This window comes from Macrotis lagotis, chromosome X (assembly GCF_037893015.1).
Source record: "Macrotis lagotis isolate mMagLag1 chromosome X, bilby.v1.9.chrom.fasta, whole genome shotgun sequence".
Taxonomy (NCBI): Eukaryota; Metazoa; Chordata; class Mammalia; order Peramelemorphia; family Peramelidae; genus Macrotis; species Macrotis lagotis.
Genome location: NC_133666.1, coordinates 124,432,263 through 124,453,746, shown reverse-complemented (window position 1 = coordinate 124,453,746; position 21,484 = coordinate 124,432,263). Strand labels below are relative to the sequence as shown.

General features: G+C 36.9%; 1 protein-coding gene across 5 annotated transcripts in view; it reads left to right on the top strand.

Annotated features, from left to right (window-relative positions):
- Positions 1–21,484, top strand: part of DNAH3 (dynein axonemal heavy chain 3) — a 195,390-nt gene that overhangs the window by 77,832 nt on the left and 96,074 nt on the right. For all 5 annotated transcript variants that reach the window (XM_074208291.1, XM_074208288.1, XM_074208289.1 and 2 more), the window contains 6 exons: positions 765–881; positions 7,199–7,378; positions 7,865–8,001; positions 8,947–9,148; positions 17,988–18,080; positions 19,241–19,351. In XM_074208291.1, the coding sequence (XP_074064392.1) occupies positions 765–881; positions 7,199–7,378; positions 7,865–8,001; positions 8,947–9,148; positions 17,988–18,080; positions 19,241–19,351 (840 nt within the window). The remainder of the gene's footprint in view (positions 1–764; positions 882–7,198; positions 7,379–7,864; positions 8,002–8,946; positions 9,149–17,987; positions 18,081–19,240; positions 19,352–21,484) is intronic.

Here is a 21,484-nt window from a genome sequence, read left to right as displayed (position 1 = left end):
GTGCCTAGTACATAAATGCTTTTAAAGTTTTGACCATCAGAAGGCAGAATATGAAACATCAGCCCTCAGGAAAAGTAGGGGAGCCAAACATCAGACATTCCAGTAAAAGGAGTATCCTATTAGTTATGCTAAAGACTTTTTTCTCTAGCTTGGATGTGACCTCACCCACCAGCTCTGCTCTTAAAGATCCAAAAAAAAATTTTAAAAATACACACACATATAGGGTAAAATTCACTATTCACAATACATATATGTGAATATATGTATGCATATATGCATGTACATACATCTATAGATATATAATATCTCCTTTTGAGACAGGATATGTAGGTGGGAAGAAGGTGGATTTTTAGTAAAAGAAAAAAGTTTAAAGTTTATAAATCCTTTAGCATATCTTATTTTTTCAATCAATTGTTCACATTTGTTAAGCTCCTATTCTGCAGTTTGAGTGGGTGTGTGCCTGCTTGTGTCTTATTAGATAGGATTAGGAAAAATGAATGAGTTTCTGGGAAATATTCAAAGTCCTATGAGTTTTCTTTTGAAATCTTAAAATGATTAGGGGAAGGGAGATTCCATTCAGTAATTTATACAGTAACTGCAATTATCTCACAAAATGGAGTAATGATATTCTTCTCCAAATCCACTTTCAACTTTATTTTTGTTATTTTTGTTTTTATTAACATAAATGACTTTATGGAACATTTTGTTCTTGCAATATTCTTATGTGAATGGGGGTGTGTTTGTGTGAATTTTTGTATTTGTAGGAAATGAATATCCTGTGTTCAGTTGATGACATTCAGCTATTACTTGATGATCACGTGATAAAGACACAGACCATGTGTGGGTCACCTTTCATCAAACCGATAGAAACTGAAATTCGGGTAAGTGGCCGTGGGTTGGGGAAAAAAGTGCTCTGAGTTCTTCCTCCAAGATATGAAACTTCCATAGACTCAGCTGCTTGACTTGAATTACTCTCCTGTTCCCTATGTCCTCCAAGAATTTTGGTTTCCTGGGAAAAGGAGTCAGCAAATTAACCAATGGTTGTGGGAGACATAATCACCTTTTTGAGTTCATATAGTAGTTACTGCTGCCTATATAAATCTACCATAACACAGAAATTATAGAGGTTAAAAAAAATCTAGATTTTATTATACTTCAGCACAGACTCAGGCTTCAGAAAAAAATAACCCTGAACAAAGATAAGGATTCTAAAGAAGCTTTTTATTGACAAAATTATGGCAAAGAGATAACTCTTATATTTAATTCTTATATGTAATCTTGTCCCTTTTTTATGCTGTAAAAGTTTTTTAAAAAGACATTGATAATCCTGTGCTTTCTTCAAATATCAAAATGTTGAAAAAAATGTGGTTAAATAGAATCATAATCTCATATATCCACTAAGGAAACAAATATAATTAAACTTTAGAGTTAAACTAAGATTCTAGATCAAAGACTGAGTTTACAAAATACTATACTATCAAACTACATTTTTTAAAAGTTACAATGGGCTATTTCAGAGAAAGACATTTACATGTCACAAAGATCTGGAGTCAGGAAAATTTTCCACAAATAAAATCTTTTTTGGGGAGGCTTTAAAGATTTTGTATTCCCTTTTTTCATTTAGTCCCTTATCTCTGGAAGATCAAAAGTCTTTAAAGATTAGTATTTCATGAGTCAGGTGAGGTTTATATTAACAGAAAATAGACTTTCAGTTAACCAAAAGTTGCAGAAGGAATGATCCTGAACCCTGGATAACAAAAATTAATAAAATAAAAAATAAAAATTCCCATCACACAACCAATTACCAAGCATTTGTTAAGTGCCTTTGTTCCAGGACTAAACTAGTTTAATGGTCCAAGATCCCCCCAAAACTATTGGAAAGCAGAACATGATGTCTTTTTCTATCTTCTTTCAAATGCACAGAGAAGGGAAGATTAGAAATGAGGAGGCTCCTCCAGTCCTGAGACCAAAATCTCTGTCTTTAGAGGGAAATTTGAAATTAATAAATATGAAGTAGTGTGGTGTGATGGAGTAGTCCAGAAAATCTGACTTTGTCTAGGCTCTGACAGGTAACTATGGGACCCTAGTTATGTTACTTAAGATCTCAGTGTCCCCAGGCAACTCTCTAAATCTAGCATCAGTAGAATAGCTTTACATCTGAATTTATTGGAGAAACAATGTTGCTCCCCTCCCATGAATAACAATGGTTAACTTTTATCTAGTGTTTTAAAGTTTGCAAAGCACTTTTATACCGTGCCATATAGCTTGATGACCCAATGGATAGAGCACCAGACCTGGAGTCAGAAAGGCTCCTTTCCGTGAGCTCAAAACTGATCTTTATTAGCTGTGTAACCCTGGGCAAATCACTTTACCCTATTTGCCTCAGTTTCCTCATCTGTAACATGAGAAGGAAATAGAAATGACATAAGACTCCCAGTATCTTTGCCAAGAAAATTCCAAATAGGTTCAAGAGTTGGACATGACTAACTGAGAACTAAATTACACAATATTTCATTTGATCCTACACTTGGTTTTAGAATGCTGAAGATCGAGGTCAAGTCCTGCCTATGACTCATACTTTGGTGATTATGTCAAAATCCTAACAAAATTTCAAGAAAGTCTTTTCAATCTAAGTTACAGATGAATTGTTAATCTGTATCTGTGAAGGGAATTTCCACAGAATCACAGTATCATTTAATTTGGAAGTCAGAAGAGACCTCTGGGCCTTCAGAAGGAAATCTCTAGTATAAAGGGAAATTTTTTCTGACCTTGAGCCTAAATTTTTCTCTTGGCAGCTTCCATTCATTTCTGTCTCTGCCCTCTGGAGTCAAACAGAACAAAACAAGTCTAAGCTTTCCTCTTCCAGAAAACCCTTCAAATACTTGAAGACATCTGTCACACCCCACTTTCCCATTGTCATTACCCTCCCCATCCCCAGTTTTCTCTTCTTTAGGCTAAATAGCATTAGTTTCTCCAACTGATTTTCATACAGTATAAATTAGAGGTCCTTGGTCATCTGGGTCTCCCTTTCTTTGGACATTCTCCAGATTATTAAAGATTATTAAAGTTCTTCAAATCTCTGATCCCCAGAATTGAATTGAAGGAGGAGTTTTATGTGGGCAGGGTTCAGTGGGACTATCACTTTTCCTATTCCTGGAGGCTGTACTCTCTAATACAGCTTGACTCACATGGATCTTGAAATATTTGAAATCACCCAGATATTTACACAAGCAATTGCTGCCTGTCCATTCATTGCTTCTCTCTTTTCATTGCTGAGTAGATTTTGTGTACCCAGTTGTAAGAGTTTACCTTTATTCCCACTAAATTTCATCTCATTGGATTCAATATTTTTGGATTCTAACTTCATTATCCAGGTTCTCAGCTTAGCATTTCCCAAAAGCATGATGAACATGTTATCTTTGCCTTTATCTGAGTCATTGCTAAAAATGTTGAGCAGAATAGGATCAAGACCCTTGGAGTACTCCACTGCCACATTTATATGGAACCCTTAACAATTACTCTTAGAATCCATTCATTCAATACATTGGATGCATCATTAAACATTAATTGCCTGCCATGCACCTAAATTTATTTTCTTCTAGTTCACCTCTCCATTTCTACAAAAGAATATTTGCTATTAGAATGAGAATAAGCTTTGCTAAAATGGAGAGTAAACAATAACCACAGCTTTCCCTTCATCTGCTAGTTTAGTAATCCTGCCAAAAAAAGGAAATAAAGTTGATCTCTGGTGAACTTTTAAAATTGATGAAATTATGCTGACTCTCTTTAATCCCTGCTTCCTCTTCTAATCATTTACCAATCATCTCTTTGTGGATCTGTTCTGGAATTTTTCCTGGAATCAAAATCAAAAACGTTCAGTTTTCAGACTTGTTTTCTTACCATCCACCCACCACCACTTTTTGAGAATCAAGACATTTGATCTCTTTCAATTTTGTGGTTCCTTTCCTATTTTCTATAATCTTTAAAATATCACCCATATTTTGTGGGTTTTGGGGGTCATATCTGCTCGTTCTTTCACTATCCAAGGATATGGCTTATATGGGCTGGGCTATTTATCAAAGGCAATTAGTTGATCTCTTTCTAGCTCCATACTTATTTTGGATATCAACTCCCTGTTAGTCAGTGCTGTTGAGTCATTTTCAGTGCAACTGTCTTTATTCTTGGCAGAGAAAACAGAAGCAAATTTAGAAATGAGCAGCTCTGCCTTCTCTCTGTTGTCAGCTGTCATCCCATCCACTCCAGAGCAAAGGTTCTATCCTTCTTTGCTCTTCCTTTTTCTTTCAACGAACTTAAAAAACCCCAACCCCAACCTCTTTTTGTTAGATTCCTTCAACAGGCTCAGTATTCTTACAGAATGGTGCTCAGTTATGGGGACTAGCTTCTATAATTTTTTAAAAAAATCAAACTTGGTTGGTGATCTCTCTCTCTATTCATTGTTTGCATGTAATCTCCTCCATTAGACTGCAAGGTCCTTGAGAGTAGCCCTTTTTAAAAATACATATATCCCTAGCATATAGCACAGTGTCTAACATGGTAAGCACTTATTAAATGTTTATTGACTGATCGACAAACTCCCTTTTTTTCCTCCCTTATTGGAATTGTTTTTATTTTTGACTTCAAAATTTCATTCTTGAGCAAACTCCTCAATTAACTTATGATGCATTTTAATCTACCTATTCTTCGTCTGAATTCTGCTTTCCAAAAAATCTTGAATGAATGTCAGACCATGCCTGGAATCTCCTTTTACAAACTCTAAGAGAGAGTGGTCATTCCCCTCTACTCCCATCTCAGATCTCAACATTTCCATACCTGCAACAAATTCCTTTCAGTGAGATATCCTCAGTGAGTTAGAATTTCCTGCTTGTTGGTTCTCATTCCTTTTGGAGGATGAAATGATTAGTGAGGCAAGAGAGAGAGTTCCTGCAGATAGATATGTAGATAATTGAAGTTCCTCTTTTGGAACTATCTGTGCCAGGTATGTGACCTATTTTCCAAACTATTATATATTAACTCCATTGATATTTATCCAAATACTTTCCATCACCAAAGGAAATTATGTGGTTTTCCTTACATAATAAGTATACCTTCTTAATAGAAACAATTAGGTGGGTAATAAATAGGGTGCTGGACCTAGAGTCAGGAAAATGTTTGGGTTTTTTTTTACTCATTTTAGGCAATGGAGTTAAGTGACTTGCCTAAGGTCACACAGCTAGGCAATAATTAAATGTCTGAGGTCAAATTTGAACTCAGATCCCTCCTGACTCCAGGACTGGTGCTCTATCCACTGTGCCACCTAGCTGCCCCCATCTGGAAAATTTGACCTCAGACGCTTAGTATCTGTGTGACCTGGGCAAGTCACTAAACCTCTGCTTTCCTCAGTTTCCTCAACTATAAAATGGGGGTGATAATTATCAGCTTTGTTGTGAAGATCCAATGAGATTCTATTTGTAGAGCATGTAGCACTTCCTTTTTTCCTTCCCTCCCTTTCCTCCCCTCTTCCCTCCTCCTCCTTTCTTCCTCTTTCTTCCTTCTTTCCTTCCTTTCCTCCATCCTCCCCTACTTCCTTTCCTCCTTCCTTCCACCTTTCCCTTCTTTCCTTTTTTCTTTCCCTCCTTCCCTCCATCCTTTTTTCCTTCCTTCCCTTCCTCCCTTCTACCTTCCCTTCCTCCTTCCTACTCCATCTCTATCCTTTTTTCCTTCCTTCTTTTCCTCCCTCTTCCCTCCTTTCCTTCCTCCTTCCTCCTTCCTCCTTCCTTTCTCCCTCCTTCCCTTCTTCTTCCCCACCCTCCTTTCTTCCTTTTCCCCTCCTTCTTTCCTTCCTTCCTTCCATTTTTCCTTCCTCCCTTCCTTGTTTCCTTATCTATCCCCCCCTCCCTTTTTACTTAGCCTGTCTTTTGAATAAGGATGCCCTTATCTAAAACCAGTGACCATGAGTTTCATTCTCCCAATCTCAATGATGCCTATGAAGTCAAATTTACCCCCTTTTGCTAAGAAGCTCAGGAAATAACAAACTACTCCAATATCTTTGCCATGAAAACCTTAGATGGGGTCACAGAGAGTTGTACATGACTGTAATGATTCAACAAAAACAACAAATAACACATACTAAGTGCTATAAGTATGTTAGCTCATAGACATTAATTTTCATTATTATTGGTTCAGACCAAGTCTATCTGTTTAGGAGATTGCTGATATGGAAATTCCCTCTACAGTTAAATTTCTACAACACTTCTGTAATTTACAATCTTAAAAAAAAGGAGTTTTCATGAAGATACTAAGAAGTAGTGACCTGCAGAGCCTCAAATAGATGCATGTATCAGAAGGACATGAACTAGGTCTCCCCAATCCTAAAATCTGGTTCTATCTACCCGTGCCATCCTTTCCCTCACAAGTTCAAGTGACCATGGAAAGTTCACCAAAGTTTTAAGACATCCCTGATCTGTTCTAAAATGATTCCATTCTATTAAAATAGATTCTTGAAAATTCAGAAGGGGGAAGAAGGTCACATAAAATCTAAGTCTTGTGCACTAGCTGGGAGTATTATAAGAATTCAGAGAGAAATTAAAATTTTAATGAGTTTGAACTTCTTAATTCAGGAGAAGTCAATCTGGATTCAGATCTCAGTTCTGTCATTTAATCCCTATATGGTCTTAAGTGAGTCGCTTCTGGGTGAATTACTCATCTGAGAAGCACTGTAATGCAATGAAAGAAGTGAAGGATTAGAAGTCAGGAGAAACTTGCATTCGAATTTTGGTTCTCTCATTTACTGATTATTTAGGTTTAGGGAAGTCACTGAATCTCTCAAAATGTAGGTAATAATATTTGCAAGTTTGTTTACAGTTGTAAGTAAGATGCCTTACAAACCTCCAAGTGCTAGAAATGTGAATTGTTAATTACAATCTGTAAAATGAAAGAGTTGGACTGGATAATATATTAATGTCCCTTCCAACTTCATGAAATTCCTATGAAGATAGGAAATTCATGCTTCTGTATGCCTACCCCTGAAGAGAGACAAGATAGGGGCTGCAGAAACAGCTTAAATGCATTCCCCCAAAAAATATGATTTGAAAAAAAATTTCTCCTCTATACTATTGTATCTGGGCATGGTAATTCTCTTGAGACTTGTTTGGTCTGCCTCTGGGTCTGTGATGCAGAATGGCTATTGTTGTATTCACAGAAATGGGAAGAGAAGCTGGTCCAGATGCAGGAAATTTTAGATGCCTGGCTGAAGTGCCAAGCTACGTGGTTGTACCTAGAGCCTATCTTTAGTTCTGTGGACATTATAGCACAAATGCCAGAAGAAGGAAGAAAATTTGGAATTGTTGATGATTATTGGAAAGGAATTATGACCCAAGCGGTAAGTACTTTCATCAGGTCTGATGATAACTTCTACAGAGGAAAGTTGTAGGTTGACTGCATTTCTCTAAATCCAGTTTTATAAATGTATTAGAGAGGTTTGCAAAAGAAAAACAGGCAAAAATTATGTGACAAATTCTTTTCTAATGTGAATAACTCCCCTTCTCTGCATCAGTCTTTTATCAAAGACAGATATTCTTAAAAATTAGGCTTTCTTGAATTGGATGTACATTTATATGGGATTAACCCTATGGGTATTTATCTGCCCATTTTACTACAAGATAAATTATCTGGGAAGTTATATTATGGATTACAAGACCTCTGTTCCATAGTTGCCATAAATTTTCCCAGTAACAAGTTGTTAAGACCCATATACTAAGACTTCCTAGCCAGCTTTGGAAACTAAAGAGACTGAATAGTTATAGTAACTTTGGTGTTAGTATAGTATTTCTTGACTCAGTCTTACTTTTTGGGTCTGTCTCTCTAGGTGAAAGATGTCAGAGTGCTTGTAGCAACAGATCAGCCACAAATGTTAGAGAAACTCAGAGAATCCAACCTTCTGTTGGAGGACATCCAGAAGGGGCTGAATGAATATTTGGAGAAGAAACGGTTGTTTTTCCCCAGGTACACCAGGCTGGCAGTCGATATGAAACCCATGCTCCAATTTCCTATTAGTAGATAGGTCACTATTTTATTACCATAATTTCCAGAAAAGGGAATATACTGCAACATTCATACTCACTTTCTCAGTTCCCCTTTGTAGTTCATAGAACTACACTTACACAGAACTACTCACTTGCTGATTATGTTGCCATGTGCTCTGAAACTTAGGGGGTTGGAGACTTGCTTTGGTCATTGAGAAATTAAATGACTTTCCCAGGATCACAGCCCAAACTTATTTGTAAAGTGAGAACTTGAACTACTGACTCTGAAGCTGGTTCTTTGTCCACAATTCTTTTCTAATTATTACTATAATTGAATTATACTTGACAATTCAAAATATGATTTAGAATTTGGGAGTAACTTTCCTCATATTTACATGGAAATGAGACAATTGCTCCCTCCATGATCACTCTGGCCATTGGATAACTTTCCCAAAAGCAACTTTGAGGCTACATGATAGTCTCTTGCAAAACTCAAAAGAAGAATCAGGAAGACATTATAGCCATTTTATAAGATGGTAAGCTCTTTTCTGTTCAAATGAGTATTTAATTTTATTGTTTTTCAAAATTGTTTAGCTATTAACATATCTATGAATTTGTTGGGATGTATCCTGGGAAAATAAGTCCTCTTTCTTTCCTTCCATACAGCCATCTCTTAATCCACAACAAGCACCCTAACCACATTATACACAGGTGTCATTTTTGCCAATGCTATATCCTCAAATTCCAACTAAAATTGGCAAAGGGAAGGGGTGAAGAAACCCAGGTTTCTTCAGGCCATTATATATATCAAAGATATCTTTGTGATGCATCAAAGTACCACTGCCTGTTTGGGGAGTAGAACCTCTGTGGAACTCCAGGTCCTGTGAAGGGAGATTTCATTTCCCATCTTTCTCTCTGGAAACAGATTCTTTTTCCTATCAAATGATGAGCTGCTAGAGATCTTGTCAGAAACAAAGGATCCCCTCCGAGTCCAGCCACATTTAAAGAAGTGCTTTGAGGGAATTGCAAAACTTGAATTTAATGAAGAACTGGAAATTTTGGGAATGATCAGTTCAGAGAAGGAAGTGGTTCCTTTCAATGAGAAAATCTACCCACTTCAAGCCAAGGTAATATTGCCTTTTCTCCCTTCATCAGGCTATAGGAGGAAGGAAAAGAGCTTATACATAGCTTCACTTTCATAATTTTGTCAAGAGCCACACAGTGAGTCAATAGTAATTGAGAAGAAGCCAGTCTGTCAAAAAAAAATTGTTTTTATACTATTTGTGTTATATTTGTATATCATGTAAATGTACTTACTATTTGTACATTTGTGTTATATGTATAAATAGTGCACTTTGCTACACTCTGGTGGATACAAAAAGAGGTAAAAGTCCCTGCCCTCAAGTCTCTCCAATGGGGGGAGACAACAAACAAATATAAATAAGTAAATAGACTATATACAGGGATAAATAGGAAATAATTATCAAAGGGAAAGTACTAGAATTAAGAGGAAATAGGAAAGGCTTCCTTTAGAAGAGAATATTTAAGCTGGGACTTGAAGGAAACTAAGGAACCCAGGAGGCAGAGATGAGGAGGGAGCATTCTAGGTATGAGAGAAAAAAATCAGTCACCAAAGATTTTTATTTTAATTTTTGTCAGTAATCAAATAATTTAGTTTGTTGGAAGTGGGTCACACTCATGAATGATCTGGGAAAGTTAGTGCTTAAGTATAAGACTTAATTTTTTTTCCCAAACTCCTAGATCAGATGCCAAATTTGGGGAAGGAGTTTCAAACCTTTGTGATTTGAGGACCAAGTAAACTAAGCCTATCATCCCAGGTGCTCTAACCTTCTGCCCCAATCTCTCTCTCCTCTAAAAGCTTTTACACTGAAAATGAGATGGGGGAAGGGGAAGAGGAGGAGACACTCAAATTTTAGACTGATTCTAGATTGCTGAGGACTAAAGTTTTGGTTCTGCAATAAGACAAGAGCATTTCAGATAGTTTTCTCTTTTCCTACCATTAATTTGATCCTCCTGGGCACTAGAGTGGGCAGGAAAGTAGGCCTGGGGACAAATGGGTGCTGGGGATAATTGTATATTTTTGTATTCAGATTGCATCAGTTATATGGCAAAAATAATGACCAACCAAAATCAGAAAATAAAAACTCATTAGTTTTGTTCTCTAAAGAAGGATGTGGTGGATATGGGATTTTGTTCTTGTTTCCTCTCATTCCTTTTTCCAATGCACAAATCAACTTGTCTAAAATAGAATTGAAGATTTGGGGGGTTTCTTTCTTTTTTCTTTTTCTTTTTGCATTTATTTATTTACGCATTACTAAAGTAGTCTTGTTTTAAGAGTAAACATAATCTCCCTTCCCCTCACAAGAAATAAAGTGAAAGAAAGAAAAAAATTGTATTTCAGTCTGTGTTCAGATATCGTCAGCTCTGTCTCTGGAGTGGATCAACTTCTTTATCATAAGTCCATCAGAGAAGTTGCTTCTGTAATTTTTTTCCCACAGTTGCTATTGCTGATTGCATTTCTCTCCATTCATTCCTCCCCACTCCCATTTATTCCATTTTTCTCTCTCCTTTCACTTTGTCCCTCCTCAAAAGTGTGCTATGGGAAGCCAAGTTCAGACAGAACACAGGGGGACCAAGAGAACCCGAGACCAATTCCCACCCTGACACCCAACAACCACCCAGCTGTGTGGTCCCATCCAATCCCACCACCTTGCAAAAAAACAAAAAAAATGTGTTGTATCTGACTACCCTCTCCCAAGATCTACCTTCTCCTCCATTGTCTACATCCTCCCTCCCCTGTCCCCTTTCTTCTATCCCTTTCCTCTCCTTTTTACTCTAGGGTAAGATAGATTTCTATACCCTTTAAGGGTAGTTTGCTGTTTTCTCTCTGAGTTATTTCCAATGAGAATGAAGGCTCACTCATTCCCCCTCACCTTTACCCCTTCCACTCTATTGCAAAAGCTTTTTCTTGACTCTTTTACATGAAATAGCTTAACCCATTCTACCTCTTCTTTCTCCATTTCCTATTACATTCCTTTTTCACCCATTGACTCCATCTTATAATAATTATATATTATATATATATATAATAATATATATATATATACAGCTCTATCCAGTGTCTTGTCTAAATATGCTCCTCCTAACTGTTCTATTAATTGAGATGGCTAAAATGAGTTATCAGTATTGTCTTTCCATGCAGTTCAACATCATTAAATTTCTCATTTACCTTCTCATCCACTCTCTATGCTTCACCTGAGTCCTGTGCTTGAAGATCAAACTTTCTGTTCAGCTCTGGTCCTTTCCAACAGGAAAGTTTGAAATTACCCTATTTCACTGAATGTCCATCTTTTCTCTGGATGTTCAGTTTTGCTGGGTAGTTGATTTTCAGTTGCATTCAAAGCTTTTTTGCCTTCTGGAATATCATATTCCAAGACCTATAAGTGCTTAATGCAAATGCTGCTATGTCCTGTGTAATTCTGACTGTAGCAATGCAATATTTGAATTGTTTCTTTCTGATTGTAATATTTTCTCTTTGACTTGGGAGTGCTGGAATTTGGCTATAATATTTCTGGGAGTTATTTTTTGGATCTTTTTCAGGAGGAGATGGGTGGATTCTCTCAATTTCTATTTTGCCCTTTGCTTCTAGTATATCAGGGCAATTTTGATATAGAAATTCTTTAAAAATGAAATCAAGACTCTTTTCCCAATCATGACTTCCAAGTAGCCCAATAATTTTTTCTTTAGATTTTATTTATTTATTTATTTATGAGTTCTACAACTTTACCCCCATTCTTGCTTCCCTCCCCCCACCTCCCCACCCCCCACAGAAGGCATTCTGTTAGTCTTTACATTATTTCCATGGTATACATTGATCTCAATTGAATGTGATGAGAGAGAAATCATATCCTTAAGGAACAAAAATAAAGTATAAGCGATGGCAAAATTACATAATAAGATAATGTTTTTGTTTTTCTAAATTGAAGGTAATAGTCTTTGGTCTTTCTTCAAATTCCACATTCTTTCTCTGGATACAGACGGTATTCTCCATCGCAGATATCCCCAAATTGTCCCTGGTTGTTGCACTGAAGGAATGAATAAGTCCATTAAGGTTGATCATCACCCCCATGTTGCTGTTAGGATGTACAATGTTTTTCTGGTTCTGCTCATCTTGCTCAGCATCAGTTCATGCAAATCCTTCCAGGCTTCCCTGAATTCCCATCCCTCCTGGTTTCTAATAGAACAATAGTGTTCCATGACATACATATACCTCAGTTTGTTAAGCCATTCCCCAATTGAAGGACATTTATTTAATTTTCAATTCTTTGCTATCACATAGCCCAATAATTTTTTTTAGGTTTTTGCAAGGCAAATGGGATTAAGTGGCTTGCCCAAGGCCACACAGCTAGGTAATTATTAAATGTCTGAGATCAGATTTGAACTCAGGTACTCCTGACCCCAGGACTAGTGCTCTATCCACTGCACCACCTAGCTGCCCCTTTTAAAATAAATATTGTTTTAGGGTTCTTTTTCCCAATAATTTTTAAATTGTCTCTCCTGGATCTGTTTTCCAGGTCAGTTGTTTTTTCTAATGAGATATTTCACATTTTCTTCTAGTTTTTCATTCTTTTTGTTTTGTTTTATCGTTTAGTTCCTCACAGAGTCATCAGCTTCCTTTAGTTCCATTCTACATTTGAAGGAGTTATTTTCTTCAGAAAACTTTGTTATCTCCTTTTCCATCTGACCAATTCTGCTTTTTAAGGTATTCTCCTCATTAATTTTCTGGACTGCTTTTTCAATTTGATCTAAACTGGTTTTAAACATGTTGTTTTCTTCGGCATTTTTTAATATCTCCTTGACTAAGCTGCTGACTTGGTTTTCATGATTTTCTCATATCGCTGTCATTTCTCTTCCCAATTTTTCCTCTACCTCCCTTACTTGATTTTCAAAATCTTTTTTGAGTTTTTCTATAGCCCAAGCTCAACTCCTATTTTTCTTGAAAGTTTTGGATGCAGAAGCTTGAACTTTGTCATCCTCTGAGTGTGTGTTTTGATCCTCCATGGGCTCAAAGTAATTGTCTAAGGGCAGGTTCTTTTTATTCTGTTTACTTATTTCCCTAACCTTGTGCCTGGTTTTGAGGTGCTTCCTGAGCTTTTGAGTGTTATTGAAACTCTCCTGCAAGGACCTGACAAGGCTCTGACTGCTCTCCTGGCCTGTGCATGACCACAAGCACACCCCCCTGCCCTGGAGCTGTGAGGAGGGTCCCTGTTCTTCTGTGGCATTTGGGGACCCCAGACTGTGATCAGGGTCTGCATGTGATCAAAGCACAAAAGTCCTATCCCATGGATAATGGAGCGACCTTAACAGTCTCCCCCCACCTCTGTACTTTCAGTGGACTGAGCACTCTGGGAGCAGCTGCTGGGCAGCTCCTACTGGTGGCTCTGCAGACCTGCTTACATTTTCCAGGTTGGGATTGCACTGAAGGCCACTCCCTCTGGCAGAGATTTCCCTGCTGATCTTCCAAGTTGTGCTTGGTGATCCCTGGATTAGGAGGTCTAGAAACCACTTCTGCTTCCACAAGCCAGCATCCCCAGGGACCCAGGTGTCCAGTGGGCTGTTACTGGAAGGCTGAAGCTCATTCACTCCAGTGGGGCACTGCCATGCCTTCTGACCCCAGTGAAACAGAATCTTCCTATGGATTTTCAAGTTACCTTGGGCTGGAGAATTATTTCACTGAGTCTTTCTGTGGATTCTATCTCTCTAAAATTTAGAGTCATAATTTTAAGGGTTTTGGGGGAATATTTTGGAAGAGAGCTTCTGGGAAATCCTGCCCTCATGCCAACATTTTGGTTCCACCTCAATTTGGGGTTTCTTAATTATCTTTGCATGCAATTAAAATAGATAAATCCAGGTAATTTGGAAGATGGCATTTGTCTTATCAACTTTTTTCATAATTAACCAATAAGACATCCAAAAGGCTATTATAGTCTCTCTAATTATTAGTTTTGTGAAATAGTAAAGATATAACCCATTGTTAAATATCACATGTAAAAGTTTAATTTTTCCAGACTAATAACCTGATCAAACATGCCTGTGATTCATAGACAGATGACTCTTATAAAAGTTTTATATAAATGGGAAACTCAGGAGCTGTCAGTATTTCTGATGATATTTTCTTCATTATCTTTTTTCTTTTTAGTATTAATAGTCTAATCTTTTTTTCTATATTTTTTTTCTTTTCCCTACTGCAGACACCTTTATGAGATGACTCTCATAATTATTTTGTAGAGACAGGAGAGTTAAGGATGTAAGTCATTGGTCACTGATGTTCTCTCTGACACCTTTTTCTTGGTATCAATAAGACCCAGCATTTTTTCCAAACCTCTTAGTATCCCCCCCCTCTATATATTATATATATTGTATATATATATAATATATAATATATCATATATAATATATATGATATATTATATATTATATATTGTCTTTCAGTGCCCTCACATCTGTGTTACCTCCAATGCAAACCTCTTCTATTTCTACTTGGTTCAATCCTGATGCTTTTCTTATCTTTATTTTCTTTGAGTCATTTCTCCCACTTCTATAAGTAGAACAGTGGAATTAGGACTCAAGTATGGTGGTTTCATTGCCCTTGATAGAGAAAAGCTTGCAACATATTTTGTTATAATGAATTTTTTTTTCATTTTTCCTCTATTTATGATCATCCTTCCATTTTTATCATTAAATGCCCTTGAGGTAACTGTGGAGTTGGGATGTTTTATTACACTTTCTTTTCTTTTTTTTGCAAGGGAATGGGGTTGAGTGACTTGCCCAAGGTCACACAGTTAAGTTAGGACTAGGTGTCTGATGCTGGATTTGAAATCAGGCACTTCTGATTTCAGGGTCAGCATTCTCTTCACTGTGCCACCCAGCTGCTTTTTTTAAACTGGTTTTGCCCTCTACTGTTTCCTCTCTGCTTTAGAAGGCAAAACTATTGATAATCATCCACCATGCATTTTTTAAAAGTCATATTTTACAGATAACTTTATATTCTATCCCACTCTTGCTATTGACAGCTACCTCTCCATTGACTAAGGAGTTTCTTGAACTCTTTTGGTCTCCTTATTGTGGCAATTAATCTACATTGGTTAAACATCTGGGAAAAAACATTTTATTTGATAGTAATGGCATTTTGTTTGTCCATTTTCCATTTTTATCTTTTCAGTTGCTTATTTACATAGTTCAAGGTTAATGTTTTAATTGTAAACCGTATCTTTTTCTAACTATTTTCTTTTTTCTTCCTTTTTACTAATCTGATCTTAGCACCTGTGACTCAATAGTCTGACTGTAGGCAGATGGCTGATTCAGAAATAAGGCCTATATTAATAACATGTCTTTTCCTGTTTGTTAAAATGGAACCTACTTCATTCTTTAACAAGTTCATTACTTCTCATACCTACCAACCCCTTTCTTTATTAAATATAGAGACATAAAGTTCCTGTGTAATATCCAAGTCTCCCTCCTTCCTCCTAAATCTGACTTCCCCCTATATTTCTCCTCATATTTCTCCATTCCACAAAATCAAGCCCTAATATATCATCATGGAATAAAGGTTCTCAAAGGCTATGAAGAGGTAGGCTGATCACATGGTAAGAAATTATTTTGACCATGACAATCCATGAAATAGGGGAAAAGTAAAAACTGGTCCTCCATCTTATGTGGCCCCCCCCCTTCTATTTCTGTAGTAATGGTAGCAGAGTATGAGAAAATGGAACAGAGGGTATTAAGAATCACAACAATTATCAATATCAACAAACTTTAATTGGACTATTTGTACTAAAGATAAATGAATTACACATTCTTGAGGTTCTTGTGACAAAAGACACCAGAGGAAAGTTAAATGGAAGGGATGGTCCACAGATACAACTAGGAGAGGGAAAAAACAGAGGTGGGATGGGGAGGCATGTCAGAACTGATTTTATTATATACCCAAAGGCAATAAGAAATATTATTTCATGGGACAGTATATCATCATGTTGTAGTACTAAAGATAGATAACAAATATAAAAGCATTTATAAAGTACCTTAAGATTTGTAAAGTATTTCTAATCTGTCACATCATTTAATCTTCACAGTAACCCCAGGAGATAGTTACTATTATTATTCCATTTTGCAGAGTAGGAAACTGAGGCTTCAAGAGCTTATATCACTTGTCCAGTATCACACAACTATTAGTATCTGAGGCAGAATTTAAACTTTGATCTTTCTGTTTCCATATCCCTTACCCTATCCCCTGAATCACTCAGGTGCCAAATGATTTGTAAGGTCACCATGAAAATAATTGTAGCTTATAAACCACATGGTTACAGAAGATGAATTGTTAGAGAAATTCTAAGAATAAACACCCCCTTGGAATCGAGACAATATAGATTTCATTTCCCCATTATTAGAGGTACTGGGTTGGTGGGTGGGTTGGTTGATTCTTGTCCTTCATTACTGAAGAAGATCAAAATGACATCACTGTATTAAAGATGGGTTACAGTGTGTATCTGACTGTGGCTGCTCAGACCAATATGAGTTTAGAATATTCTATACTAGAGGTTGGGTACACTTAGTTCATGTGAACACTTGGGGTGGTTACTCTATAAATTTATGTATCTCATGTTTCCTTTGAACTGCTTCAATTCTGCCTTCCTCATAGAGTACAGCACCCTCTCTGATGAGGGTATGTCTTGCTGGGTGGTCCTGTGCCAGTGTTTCCCGTGCTGCACAATCAATTCCAGAGTTCTTAAGAGAGACCTTCAGGGTGTCCCTGTCATTTCTTCTGACTCCCTTGTGAGCCCTTGTTCTATTTTTCTCTGTAAAATAGTCTTTTTGCCAACTGTATGCCTGGCATCCGAAAAATATGGCCAACCCGTTGAAGTTGCTGTCTCTGTAATAATGTTTGTATATTTGGCAGTTTAGCTTGATAAAGGACCTCAGCTAATTACTAACTACTACTAACCAGCTAAACTACTGGTTAGTTCAATGACTTCTTCCCTTTTGCTGTTAAGTAGGTACTCAGGAGACAACCTAATGACATAAGATCCTTCCTGTACAGAACAGTTTTTTTTCGTCCTGCGGCTTATTTTCCACATAGAATCAGCTAGTAATAATAGTATCTCATTTTGATCACCACAATCCCGTGAGGCAAATCCAACAGTTATTCTCTCCATTTTACAGATGAAAAAACTGAGGTTGAGAGATACCAAGTAAACTTACTGAAGGGGTGTGGAACTAAAATAAAAGTTTGAGGTAGGGTCCAAACTCAAGGTTTTCCTGGCTCTAATCCATCCCTCTTTTCTCTCCACTACTTGACTATCACTAGTTCCATGGTCTGATGCATCTCTTGACATTAGGGTCTCATCTACCTGGAAGTTAACAGGGAGATAAATATGTTGTTCATTTGTTTCAGTCATGTCCAACTCTTCATGACACCATTTGGGGTTTTCTTGGCAAAGACACTGGAGTGGTTTGCCATCTTCATCTCCAACTCATTGTACAGTTGAAAAAAATTATCAGCAAACAAGGTTAAGTGACTTACCCAGAGTCTTACAGCTAGTAAGTATCTGAAGTTGGATATGTACTCTGAAACTCCAGATCTGGTGCACTATCTACTGTGCCACTTAGATGCCCTTAAGCAACAATCCAGGTCTAACAGCATACACCTGTCACAAAAAATGAATATGTGTTGCTGGGCCAGTCTTACTTTTTTCACTTTAGGATTACAAAAGGTTTAAGAAAGGAAGAGAACAAAGACTTTGAAAATGTAGATAAAACCAATAACAAAGCTTCAGTTTAATATCTGGTATTCCAAAACTAAGTTCATTTCCAAGGTCTCTACTGCAGTCTCTACTGATTCCACTGTATTCACTGCTCATTTCTGTTTGTGTTTTTCTTCCCTTACAGGGCATGGTAGAAAAATGGCTTCTTCAAGTGGAACAGATGATGCTTGCCAGTATTAAAATGGTGCTCAAAAAAGGGATTGATGCCTACACTGAGGTGGGTTCCAGTCCAGGGTCTGCATCAAGGCTGGTGGAGTTAAACTTTTAATGGGATAGATTTAGAAAAGGAAGAAACTTCAAAGGTCATCTAGTCCAGCCCCCTCATTTTACAATTAAAGAAAGGAAAATATAATTAATAAAAATCTAATAATCTAATTAATCTAAGTGACTGACCTAAAGTCACCCAAGATTGGGTGGCAGAGCCCACCCCTTAGTCTCTAAATCTAAACGTAAAATGTTCATTCCATCTCACATCACTGAAAGTTGGAAAAAACTCAGAAAAGCAATTTGGTATTAATTCAGTTTTCTCTCCTTGTCATACAGAATGGGTCATCTAATCTTTCTTTCCCTTGCTTTCCATTCCCATAAATACTGGGATTCAAGGGAGGGTGAACCAAGGAAGTTGATAGTGAAAAGTATAAATATTTAAAAAAAAGATAAAACTGACAGGACTTCTCTTAATAACTATCATTAGGGTTGTATGTCTCTCAGGTCATCTAAGTTCCAACTGGTGGTTGGAATGAACAAAAAGTCTCTTTTGGAGACTGTTCTTATTTCTACATTGTCAAAACAGAACATTAAAATTATTAAAGAGTGTTCTTCTGCCATCAGCTAAGCATCTGAGAAACTCCACCCACCCTAAGATGTTAAGGAAATGATGGGTCACTCCTCCAGTGTATTTGTATTGTGAAAAAGGAAATGAGAGGGCACAATGTATAACCCAAATAAATTAATAACTAGTGGTGGAATTTCAGACCTCCCACAATAGTAGCTGAGTGGGATGAAAGATTTTTTTAAAACAGCCTCTTCTGTACATTCTTCAGAAGAGTTACACCCCTTTCCCCTAGAAATAAGGACATTGTGGCTTATGTTCTCTAAAAGGAGAAATGATGAAATCTACTGTCGCACCCTCTCATGTTTGGGTTTTGGGCTTATTTTGTTGTGTGGTTTTTGGAGGGGGCATTAAGGGAAGCCAGCTAGATAGCAGAGTGTTAGAGAGTTCAAATACTCTGACACTTAATTTTGTACCACTCTGAACAAGACATTTCAACTTTTTACCCTCATTATCCTCACCTGTAAAATGAAGGGCTTGGATTCAGTAGCCTCATAGATCTCCTCATCCAGCTCTAAATACATATAATCTTTGACTTTTTATAGGTTCCTAGAAAGCAGTGGGTTCTGGAGTGGCCTGGGCAAGTCGTAATCTGTGTCTCCTCTATCTTCTGGACCCAGGAGATGGCTAATGCTATTGAAACTCATACTTTACCGGTGAGCCCAGTATGGATCACTTCTGCCCTTCCAAGGTGCACCTTGATCCCCCAAGGCAGAATTCCTAGAGACTCATGAGATTTCCTAACTATCTTCTCTACTTCCCAGGAAGCTCTAAAAACCTTGGACTGATGCTCCTCTTCTCCTATCTTACTCATCTCCTAATTCTTCTTCCTTTTCCCCAATGCCGATGTCAACAGTCAAGTCCATTCATAGCCAGGAAAACTCTTCATGGAGAAAGGGAAGGGACAGGTGGAGTTTACCTAATTCATTTTATTTCCTCTACCTGCTATTTTCTTCAGCCCTGTATGGATGTGTGGTACCACACTCATTTGTCCAGTTTACTAAGTTGTTCTCCCTAACAGGCTCCAACAGGCTCCAGAGCTGATTCTTATAATGTTGTCTCTCTTCTCTTTGCCTCCCATCTCCTGGGTTAAAAGACTCTAAATGTGACTGATTTAATGGCAGGCTTTATTTCAGTGAAGATGCAAGCCCAAAACAATTGATCCTAGATGAATGTTGTTGTTAGTATTGTTTGTCCTTTCTCCAAGAAGACCAAGACTTCAGAGAGGTAATGCCATGACATGCAAGTGAATTAAATTTAAATGGGGAACAATATGCAAAGTCACCAGCCTCACTCACTCCTCTGGAGCTATCTGGGTCCAGAGGTCAGATAGGGATCAGGATGACTGGAGATGATCCTAGATCACTGGGAGACATTGTCTTTTTTAAGCCAAATTTGACTGAGGCAAGCATCCATTCAATGATTAAGACTAGGTAAGAAACAGATGAGGCAAAGAGGCAAAGAATGACTATTTTTACCTAGTTCAAAAAAAAAAAAAATGAAACTGGGAGGGCAAAACCATCTAGTGTTTCTTAGTGATTAAGGCAAGTAAGAAAGAAATGAAACAAAAACCAGCCTCTTTTGCATAGTTAAAAAAAATCAATCTGGGAGAGGAAGACTTTCATGGTTTCTGGCCAAAACAGAAATCACTGCTACTTAAATTCACTCTGAATATAAAATGTTAAAAATTGAAATGGATTTTATTGGCAATCTAGTTTCAACTAGATGCATTTAGGTGGTGCAGTGGATAGAGTATTGATTGACCTTGAAACCAGGAAAATTCATCAAACTGATTAACCCTGAGCAAGTCACTTAACCCTGTTTGCAGACAAGTTTCATCTGCAAAATGAGTTAGACCTGGAAATGGCAAACTATTCTAATATCTTTGCTAAGAAAATGGGGTCATGAAAAGTTGCCTGAAAAAAAGACTTAACAACAATAAAGTTCAACCTTCTTATTATGAAGAGGAAGCAACTAAAGACCAGAGAAGTTGTGTCTTTCCTAAGGTCACACAGAATAATGACTTTCTCTTGTTCTTTCTATCATACCTGTGCTTGTACTTCTACTGTATAATTTTTTTTAAATGGTTACTCCTAGAAATTTTTTTCTATAAGAGGTCATAGATTTAGAAAAATATGGATAAATATATATGATACAGATTAAATTTTAAAATGGAATGGGTAAAATTTTTCTGCCATTAGCCAGTTGTTAAGCATTTACCAGCACACAGATGATGCCAGACTATTGCCTATTAGTATGATTTTCAGACTAAAATTCAATAAACATTTTGATTAATACTATTAATTATTAAATTAAATTAATATGCTATAGTACAACAAACTCTAAATTTGGAATTCTATGATCATAAATTTGGAATTGAAAGAACTTTAGAGATCATCAGATTCTGTCCTTTTTATTTTATAAGTGAAGAAACCAAAGGCCAAAAGTCTTCCTAATTCAGTACTTCCTGACTTCAGGTTCAATATACTATTATGTCATACTGTCTCTCAGAGGAACTCAGACTGAATCCTAGATTTTCTCTTTGTTACCTATATGATATTGGGGCAAGACATTTAACCAGCTTTTTAAGTATCAGATTCATTAGCTATAAAATGAAAGGATTAGATTGGGTGATCTCTAAAATTCTTTCCAGTTTTAGCTCATATGGACATTTGCTTTATTCATATCACTACAACTGTAATGCTTGATCATGGTGTTGTGATTTTTAAAACTGTAATCATTCTGTAACTTTTACTCCTTCTGGCTCATTTTGCCCTCCTGTGAAGTCA